The sequence below is a fragment of the Triticum aestivum genome, chromosome 5D (assembly GCF_018294505.1).
Source record: "Triticum aestivum cultivar Chinese Spring chromosome 5D, IWGSC CS RefSeq v2.1, whole genome shotgun sequence".
Lineage (NCBI taxonomy): Eukaryota > Viridiplantae > Streptophyta > Magnoliopsida > Poales > Poaceae > Triticum > Triticum aestivum.
Genome location: NC_057808.1, coordinates 517,727,200 through 517,737,662, shown reverse-complemented (window position 1 = coordinate 517,737,662; position 10,463 = coordinate 517,727,200). Strand labels below are relative to the sequence as shown.

Below are 10,463 nucleotides of genomic sequence, written 5' to 3'. Positions count from 1 at the left end.
AACCGAAGCAGAGGACCCGATCTGGACTGGAACGATCCAGATCGAGCACACGCTCGCTCGGGCGCTCAGGAGCTCACGCGCCCGTAGAGGAGCGGCAGCAGGCCCGCACGCTCAGGGAGCCAGCCTGGACGAGGAGCGGCAGAGGTAGGCCGAGCAGGGGGGCTGCGTCCAGGCCGGGGCCGTGTCCAGGCGGGAGCGGCGTCCAGGCGGGGGCGGTCGGGCCGATGCCCAGGCAAGGAGCGGCAGCAGGCTCGCGCGCTCAGGAAGCCGGGCCGGGCGACAGCTAGGCGGGGACGGCAGAGACGGGCCGGACCGAGCTGGGACGGCGGCCACGCGGTGGCAGAGGATCCAGGCGGCGACGGATAGAGGAAGACCGGCAGCAGGCGGATCCGAGCTGAAGGCGGCTAGAGAGAGAGACAGCGGCCTAGGAGGAAGCGGACCTAGCAGCGGCGGCGGTGGCTGGGATGGAGTGCGCACAGAGTTGCATCGTGCGGGAGAGAGGCTAACCTGGCAACTGATACCATGTTGGATAATGAGCAACTAGTATTCACTGAGGGCCAAAAGGCCAGTAGATATATATGTGTGGTAAGTGCAGAAAACCCCTTATACACTAGGGATATACATAAAAGGGGCTATACACATCTAACAGATAGACCCTAGAAGGGGACTCCGGTGCCTTGCGAGCAGGCTGACCTGAATCTTTTTGCGGCATGTACTACCATTTCTGTGGGTGATGGTCGAAACACAAGCTTTTAGAACCAAAGATGGTTGAAGAGACATGCCCCTAAGGAGATTCCTCCTGATTTGTTCAAGCTGGCCAGATCTAAGAAGCTGTCTGTTTGTGAAGCTTTGTCCAATGATGCTTGGATGAGAGGGTTGAGGAATATAAACACTCCGATGCTAATGGACTCCTTCATTAAACTTTGGTGGACTTTGCAAGGAACCTCGTTGCAACCTTGGCCTGACTCAATTCGCTGGAAGCGTGGAACCTAACAGCAAATGGAGTGTACTCTGCAAAATCGGCCTATCACTTTCAGTTCCTAACTCGCATTCCACATCCTCATCTTCAGCGAGTTTGGAATATCAAAGCGGAGGGGAAGATCAATTCTTTTGCATGGACTCTGCTTCAGAACAGATTATGGACGGTTGACAGACTTCGGGCTCGTAATTGGGATCACAATGATGCTTGCTCGTACTGTGACCAAACCTTAGAATCTGCCATGCACCTGATCCTTGATTGCCCTTTTGCGAAAGAGGTTTGGCTCAAAGTTAGTGGCTCTTACCCTGCCGCTGCTCAAGCAGCCTTGGGTGCAACATCCATCCTGGACTGGTGGAGTAAAGTGAGAAGCCTGAAGAAGAAAGGCAATGCTACTGATGAATGCACAGCGGTAGTGTATATTGCATGGCACCTCTGGATTGAGAGAAACAACAGAGTTTTCAAGGCCTCGTCGAGCTCTAATTCTACTTTGCTGCTTCTTGCAAGAGATGCGATCAGCCTCCTTAAGGAGGCAGGGGAGCAGTAGCCTGAGGGTGTCATGGCTGGATGCCTTTGGCTTCAGCCTTTTTTCCCTTTTTCTTCCTTGCTGTAATCATTTCCGGCTTCTGCTCCGGCAGTCTTGTACAGCCTTTCCCTCTAATATAATGAAAAGGCAGAGCTCCTACCGTTCCGGTCAAAGAAAAATAAAGCGCAGCCCTGTTATATTTTCATGCAGAATACCTAAAGTGTTGCGAATAATATCATGTGCTAGTGATTCTATAGTGGCCGCCTGCCTGCAAAGGGGTACCCCTCGCTTAGTTGCTCTTGGGTGGAAACATCTTGGACTTTGGGCCTGCGCACACCCGGCCCACGCAGCCCAGGGCCCGCGAGCGGGAAGAGAAGAGAAAACTTCGCTAGAAAGTTCCGTTTCCGCCTCTCCAACCACCGCGCCACGTGTTGGGAAATGAGCATGCATTTTCAAAAAAATTCCTACGATCACACGGTTGATGTAGTCGAACGTCTTCACGATCCAACCAATCTAGTACCGAACGTACGACACCTCCGAGTTCAGCACACGTTCAGCTCGATGACGTCCCTCGAACTCTTGATCCAGCAGAGGGTCGAGGGAGAGTTCCGTCAGCATGATGGCGTGGTGACGGTGATGGTGATGTGATCCACGCAGGGCTTCGCCTAAGCACTACGACGCCATGACCGGAGGAGTAAACTGTGGAGGGGGGCACCGCACACGGCTAAGAGAACAATTGATCTGCTATGGGGTGCCCCTGCCACCGTATATAAAGGAGGGGAGGAGGAGGCGGCCGGCCAGGAGGGGCGCGCCATGGGGGGAGTCCTACTAGGACTCCACTCCTAGTAGGATTCGCCCCCCCTTTTCCTTTCTTACCGGAGGGGAAAAGGAAGGAGAGGGAGAGGGAAAGGGGGGCGCCGCCCCCTCCCCTAGTCTAATTTCGGACCCCATTGGGGGGCGCGGCCACCCCTTGCGGCCTCCCCTCTCTCTCCACTAAGGCCCATGTAGGCCCAATAATTCCCCGGAGGGTTCCGGTAACCCCTCGGTACTCCGGTAAAATACCCGAACCACTCGAAACCATTCCGATGTCCGAATACTACCTTCCAATATATGAATCTTTACCTCTCGACCATTTTGAGACTCCTCGTCATGTCCCTGATCTCATCCGGGACTCCAAACAAAATTCGGTCACCAAAACACATAACTCATAATACAAATCGTCATCGAATGTTAAGCGTGCGGACCCTACTGGTTCGAGAACTATGTAGACATGAACGAGACACATCTCAGGTCAATAACCAATAGCGGAACCTGGATGCTCATATTGGTTCCTATATATTCTACGAAGATCTTTATCGGTCAAACCGCAATAACAACATACGTTATTCCTTTTGTCATCGGTATGTTACTTTGCCCAAGATTCGATCGTCGGTATCATCATACCTAGTTAAATCTCATTACTGGCAAGTCTCTTTACTCGTTTTGTAATGCATTATCCCGTAACTAACTCATTAGTCACATTACCTGCAAGGCTTATAGTGATGTGCATTGCCGAGAGGGCCCAGAGATACCTCTCCGATACTCGGAGTGACAAATCCTAATCTTAATCTATGCCAACCGAACAAACACCTTCGGAGACACCTGTAGAGCATCTTTATAATCACTCAGTTACATTGTGACGTTTGATAGCACACAAGGTGTTCCTCCGGTATTCGGGAGTTGAATAATCTCATAGTCAGAGGAATATGTATAAGTCATGAAGAAAGCAACAACAATAAAACTTAACGATCATTATGCTAAGCTAACGGATGGGTCTTATCCATCACATCATTCTCTAATGATGTGATCCCGCTCATCAAATGACAACACATGTCTATGGTCAGGAAACTTAGCCATCTTTGATTAACGAGCTAGTCAAGTAGAGGCATACTAGGGACCCTCTGTTTTGTCTATGTATTCACACATGTACTAAGTTTCCGGTTAATACAATTCTAGCATGAATAATAAACATTTATCATGATATAAGGAAATATAAATAACAACTTTATTATTGCCTCTAGGGCATATTTCCTTCACCGCGCCGCAACGCCACCTCGCCTTTCCCTTCCCACTTCTCTTCCTCCTCCTCGCCCGCCACCATTAGCCACCCCCAGTCGCCGCTGCCCCCACGCAACCCTAACACTAGCCCGCCCACCCCCGGTACCCTGGCCGGTGTTCAAACCCGCGCCGATGGAGCCCGAGCAGCCGACGGCCGGCCCCGCCGTCGTCACCGCCGAGCCAGAGGAGGGGGACGAGGAGGAGGAGGAGACGGAGTCGACCGACATGGAGCAGGAGGCAGCGGAGGACGAGGAGGACGTTGCTCGACCGCGTGGAGGCCCTGATCTCGCGCGTCGTCGATCAGGAGGGCAACCCCAACCCCAGCCTCATCCACACCCTCGCCACCATATGCGAGGACCAGAAGGTCAGCTCTGTCACCCATCCTCCCCCTCCCCCTTTCCTTCCCACTTCTTCCTGCTCACGCGGTGGGGAATTTGGGTCCGCCGCCGCCGCCCGCTTTGTTGGATTGATCGATCGATTGGTTCCTAGGGATTCCCCTCCCCGCACCTCTCCCATAGTGCTATATCAATGGCTTGCGCTCATGTATTGCGTCGGGGTTGAAAAAGATGAAGCGCGTTAAAAAGTATGAACCAATTGCTCGGCCTGTCACCGTGGTTGTGCATGATAAATACTTTGTGTTAAGAAGATGGAGCATGACAACGCTATATGATTTTGTAGGGATAGCGTTCTTTAGCATTGATATTTTGAAAGGCATGATTGTTATTGGTATGCCTGAGTTTTGATGTCTTTATGTCAAATTATAGACTATTGCTTTGAATCATTCAGTTCTAAATATTCATGCAATAAAAAAAGATTACATGATGGACATGTTAGGTAGCATTCCAAATAAAAAATTCTATTTTTATCATTTACTTATTCGAGGATGAGCATGAATTAAGCTTGGGGATGCTTGATACGTCTCCAACGTATATATAATTTTTTATTATTCCAGGCTATTATAGTATCAATCTTGGATGTCTTATATGCAATTATATATCATTTTTGGGGCTAACCTATTAACCTAGTGCCAAGTGTGAGTTGCTGTTTTTTTTTTGCCTATTTTTGGTTTTCCAGAAAATCAGTACCAAACGAAGTCCAAATGCCCGGAAATTTTTGACGATTTTTTTTGGACAAGAGAGACCCTAGAAGTTTTGGGAGGAGACCAGAAGGCAACCGAGGAGGCGACAAGGCACTTGGACGCACCCAAGTACCTTGTCGGCCCCTCGTGGCTCTGTCTGACCTAATTCCACCTCTATAAATTCTCTAAAATCGGGAGACCAATAAAGGGCCACCCAAAATACTTTTTCCGTCGCTGCAAGTTTCGGTTCTTTGGAGATCCCATCTGGAGGCCTTTTCTGGTCCTCTGCCGGAGGGGAAGTCGATCACGGAGGGCCTCTACAACCTTGCTGCCCTTTCCGATGATGTGTGAGTATAGTTTACTACAGACCTACGGGTCCATAGCTAGTAGCTAGATGACTTCTTCCCTCTCTTTGATCTTCAATACAATGTTTTCCTCGATGTTCTTAGAGATCTATTCGATGTAATCTTCTTTTGCGGTATGTTTGTTGGGATCTGATGAATTATGGGTTTATGATCAGATTATCCATGAATATTATTTGAGTTTTCTCTGAACTCTTTTATGCATGATTGTTATAGCTTTGTATTTCTCTCTGATCTATCTGTTTGGTTTGGCCAACTAGATCGATTTATCTTGCAATGGGGAGGTGCTTGAGTTTACTTTGTCTTCATCATGTCATCTTGCTTAAGGCGTTACTTCGTTCTTTATGAACTTAATACTCTACATGCATACTGGATAACGGACGATGTGTGGAGTAATAGTAGTAGATGCAGGCATGAGTCGGTCTACTTGTCTCGAACGTGATGCCTATATACATGATCATTGCCTTGGATATCGTCATAACTATGAGTTTTTTTATCAATTGACCAACAGTAATTTGTTTATCCATCACATGCTTTTTGTTCGAGAGAGAAGCCTCTAGTGAAAACTATGCCCCCCGGATCTATCTTTATCATATATTAAAAACTAAAAATACCTTGCTACAATTTATTTATCCTTTTTTTGTGTGTTTTATCTATGTACCATTATCAGACTTGATCCTTGCAATTAACCACCGAGGGGATTGACAACCCCTTGATCGCGTTGGGTGCAAGTATTTATTCTTTTGTGTGTAGGTGTTGTTCACGAGGTCTTGTGTGGTTCTTCTGGATTGATAACCTTAGTTCTTAACTGAGGGAAATACTTATCTCTACTGTACTGCATCATCCTCTCCTCTTCGAGGAAATCACAAGGCAGCTCACAAGTAGCGGGGGGCAAGAGGCCCCCTTCAACAACGGCTGGTTGGTGAAACGGTGAGGTCCCCTCCTTTCAAAGTTGATGATGACGCCTTCGTCTTGAGTCTGCCCTTCGCTCGCAGGGTTTTTTGTTCCCTCTGCCTAGATCAACTTGTGTTTCGGTAGACAAGGGATTCAACAGTATCAAGCGACACTTCTCTTTGTATCTTTGATGTGCTTGTTCGCTCGTAGCCTTTGTTCATTGTTCTCCTTAGTACATTGTATGTTATTCACTAGTCCAGGATTTTGTTCCTCGCTCCTCGTATTGTGTAATTTTATTTCATGTTGAGGATATCGCTTATCGTTCGTGTCTCGGCGAGCTGGCGTTAGAGACTAATCGGAAATCGGCCGATTAATCAATTTTATCGTCGACTATTAATCGGTCATTTTTTTTTTGCAAATCCCAGGTTCCCAACACTAAAATATGTTATATTCAACACTAAAACACTATTGGACAGAAGTGTTACCTTGATTCCTAGCCTTTGAATCCTCGTATGATGACAAACAAAATAGGACAACTGTACATATTGCATAACAAGGACCACAAAACGCAAATAAACATAGTTTTTTGCAAACATAGTGCTATAAATAGGCCCGATTTATCGGTAGATTCCCGATAAATATCTTGTCATAGCGATAAATCGGCCCAAACGATAAACGGTGAAGATAAGACATAATCTTACTAATCGGTCACCCCAAGCATAGCGATAAATCGCTGAATCGAAAGAGATATTTTAACAGTGATCTTATCGGTCACCCCAAGAGTAGCGATAAGTCGGACGATAAATCGCTGAATCGGAAGATTTTTCGAACAATTTATTTATGTATAAAGTGGGTGAAAGACTATTTCTAGTCAATTCTTGTCATATACTGATGTGAACTAATGTGGCAATCCTCCCTCTAGTCTTTTTTACCTCCCGCATATGAGATTTGTCTAAAGTCTAACTTCATAAAGTTTGACCAACATTATCGATAAAAAATATCAACATTCACAATACGAAATCAATATCATTACATGCATCATGAATTTAATTTTTATATTGTATTATAACTTTATGCAGATGTTGCTATTTTTTCATATAAATATGGTCAAATTTTACGAAGTTTGACTCCAGACGAATCTTATATACGGAGGGAGTACATACATCAGATCGGTAACACACTATACTTGGGGGCAATGTTACTAGGGCAGGACTTCATAATGACAAATAGATAAAAAGTGTAGTGCCATTTTTTTTACATTTTTAACACTGGAACTTGGTAAAAAACTGGAATAGTTTTTTGAAACTAAAAAAAAAACTGGAATAGTTTCTCCGGAAAAAAGAGAGGATAAAACTGGGCCGGTTAATGATTTGGGCCGTTGGTTGGGCCATCCGTGGTGCACGAGGCCCAATTTTTAGGCTCTTCCTGTCTTCCAAATCAACCGAGAGCTCTGAATCTCTTTGCTTCTTGAAATCGGTTGCAGCGGGAGACGAGAGACGCTGTGTCGTCGTCTATATAGCCTCCCTCACCTCGCCTCGCCATCCTCCCCTCTCCCATCCTTTCTTGTAGCCTCCTTCCCTCCACGCGCGCCCGAGTTCTTGCGACCTCTGAATCTCCTTCATCTGGGCGTTCTTGCGAAGCTGTTCGACCGAGGCGAGATGGGGGACAAGCGGAAGGCCACCGACGACGACATCCCCGGGGCGGGGACGGAGACTACAGCCGTCGACGACACATCACAGGCGCCTGCAGAACCGACGGCTACTGCAGCCGGCAGTTTGCAGCCGCTTCCAGGCCCCGCCGGCGCCCCTATCCAGTTCCTTAGAGGCGGCCGCGGCGGCGGGTCGGGGCACGGGGGATTCTCTCAGTCGGCACCGATGACGATGCTCGAGCAGCCACTGCGCAATCAAGGTGCGTTCCCTCCCAAGAAAAGCGCAAAATTCTTTCTCTATGGTCCGTGTGGTTTCTTGGTTCGTCATTGACGTCGGAGTTCGATTTCTTGGTTTCTTTCGATCGTACAGGCAGTCCGCGTGCGGCGCCTACAGCCGGAGCCGGCGACACTGCAGCACGGGTGTCTTCGGCGACTGTCACCGCTGCAGGGCCCCCCGACGCCTGGCACGGGGGATTCGCTCCGCCGCTGGGCAATCCAGGTGGGTTCCCTCTCAAGTTCTTTGTCTCTGGTCCGTGCGGTTTCTTGGTTAGTTAACGTCGGAGTTCGATTTCTTGGTCTCTTTCGAGGTTGATGCCCGCTTCTGGGATTAATTGTAACATCTTTCAGATGCCTTGGTTCCTTGATATTGATTTCTTGGTTTCTAATTCTATTCCCTCCACTGTGTAATTCTTTTGTAGCCTACACCGGGGAGTCTTCCACGAGCCACGCGCCGGCAGCCTATGCGACCCGACCTCCGTCTCTTCCAGCTCTCGGTCACGGGCGCGGGGGCAATCCTGTTACAGGTGTGTTCCTTTCCTTCCCAACCCAAGAAAATCGCAAATTCTTTCTCTCTGGTTCTTGGTTCTTCACTCACGCCGGAGTTGGATTTCTTGTTTTTCTTTGGTTTCTTAGTAACTAGCCTGAGAGACGCCAGCCGGCGCAGATTACTGGCAAGGCGGCAGCCCGGCAACGCCAGTGCGCCTCAGGCTCAGGGCATTCCCATTCCCAGCAACGCCGGTGCGCCTCAGGGTCAGCAGCAGTTCCGGGATCCGGTGGTGGAACTGCTGGCGGCGACCGAACCTTCTCCTCCGGCGGGTTCACAGCGTGCCGCCTATTCGAGGTGCGAGGCTTGCCGCTTGTCCGGCGACAAGGCGTGCATGTTCTGCCACAACCCCGGCCCACCACCGCCGCCGGCAGGGCAGAGCTAGCTCATCTCACCTCACCGCTGTGAGTGGAGAATGTCTTCTGAACTATGGGAGCAGACAGCTTAATTCCTGAGCCTGTTCTGCTTTGCTCTGTTTTGACAGAACACAACAGAATGATTCCTGTGATGTGGCCAAATTAAATGTGGCAATGCATGCATACATACTTGAGTAGGAGTAGATCCTTGAAACTATGTAGGAGTACTTGTTTCCTTGTCTGTGATTCAGTGTGCAGTTTGATCCGTTAATCTTTGGTTCTTTTCCGACTCTTCAGTTTTGCCTCAAGTTTTTGACTGCTCCACTTTCAGTTTAACCAAATGCTTGAGGTTGTTTCCTTTTTTATCTTGCACACTATGACTCTTCAGTTAAAGCGAATGAGTGCTCAAATTTTTTAGTTATCTGAACTTCCTGTCTCTGAACATACATACCTGAAGAATTCGATAGCTACTGTCAAGACGCGAACCGCAACGTTGCCAGGGAGACGGACGGCTGAGATGCGCTCCAGTTATGAAAGATGAACGGCTCTCGAAGACCAAGGGCTCTACTGTTCAGTGCCCGACAATAGCTACAGTTGACTGTAAGTAGCTTTTGGTAGTCCGACCCTGGACGGCTCCGACCGGCAACGTGGCTCCTCGGCCATCGCCACCGCCACCGCCAGGGCTCGGCGGCTCCTGGTCTGATTCTGGTTACGCTGAATGTCCAAGTGCTGAGCCTTTTATGCTTTGCTCTGTTTTGTTTGCTACTTCATACTTGCTGTTGATGTCAGTGTTAATCGTTAACTTTTGGTTTTGCCTCAATTGTTTGACTGATTAACTTTCAGTTTAATCAAATGACTAGTCAGAGCTTCGTTTTATGCTTGCAAGTGATGATCGTTGTAATTTCTAGTACTAACATGCTATGGCCAGTACTACATATAACAGATTCAGTGCTGCATATGCTTGCGGCTGTTTCCTTTGTTGTCAGTAAGTGATTTGGCGTGGAGATAGGCTCTGGTTTCCTGATGCTTCAGTTTTACCCGTATGTTTGACTGGTTTAGTTTCAGTTAAATCGAATGAGTGCTCAAATTTTCTTGTTTCTGTAAACTAGTTCTCTGAACTTCCTGCCTCTGAACACACCTGAAGAATTTGACACCTTCTCTGAAGAATTCGACAGCTACCAGTTCAAAGATCAACGCCCCTCAAAGACTAAGGGCTCCCCTGTTCAGTGTCCAACAACGGCTACAGTTGACTGTTATTTTTTTGAAAACACACAGTTAACTGAAGTTTAACTGATGTAAGCTTCGGTTAACTCTTTTTTTTTTGCGGGGATCAGTTAACTCTGTCCCCTGTGTGTAATTTCAGTTCCTCCTACTTCCGCCATAGACTACTTGGTAGATCAGATCGATCGCCACGAACTGCTTGGTAGCTCAGATCAGATCGATCGCCATGAAGTAGACTACTTGGTGGATTGGGTTATCATCTTCTTCTCCAAGTATTATTCAGTGACTTTAATCTGATTTCTGCAATACATTTCCCCTCCTTCGATACCAATAGTATTTAGTTCGTGGGTTCCGACGCTATATATCTCAAGTTTGGAGATATAACACCACCTGAATACCTGATATCCATAAAGTGCAGCCCTGCTATATTTTTACGCAGAATACCTGAGGTGTTGCAAATAATATCATGTGCTAGTAATCCT

General features: G+C 47.8%; 1 protein-coding gene across 1 annotated transcript; it reads left to right on the top strand.

The window, feature by feature from the left end:
* Positions 1-7,403: 7,403 nt before the first annotated feature.
* LOC123125896 (uncharacterized) lies at positions 7,404-9,005 on the top strand. Its single transcript, XM_044546338.1, has 4 exons — positions 7,404-7,841; positions 7,952-8,080; positions 8,280-8,384; positions 8,494-9,005. Exons 1-4 carry the CDS (start codon positions 7,592-7,594, stop codon positions 8,787-8,789), a joined length of 780 nt encoding a protein of 259 aa, XP_044402273.1. The 5' UTR covers positions 7,404-7,591; the 3' UTR covers positions 8,790-9,005.
* The last annotated feature ends 1,458 nt before the right edge of the window (positions 9,006-10,463 follow it).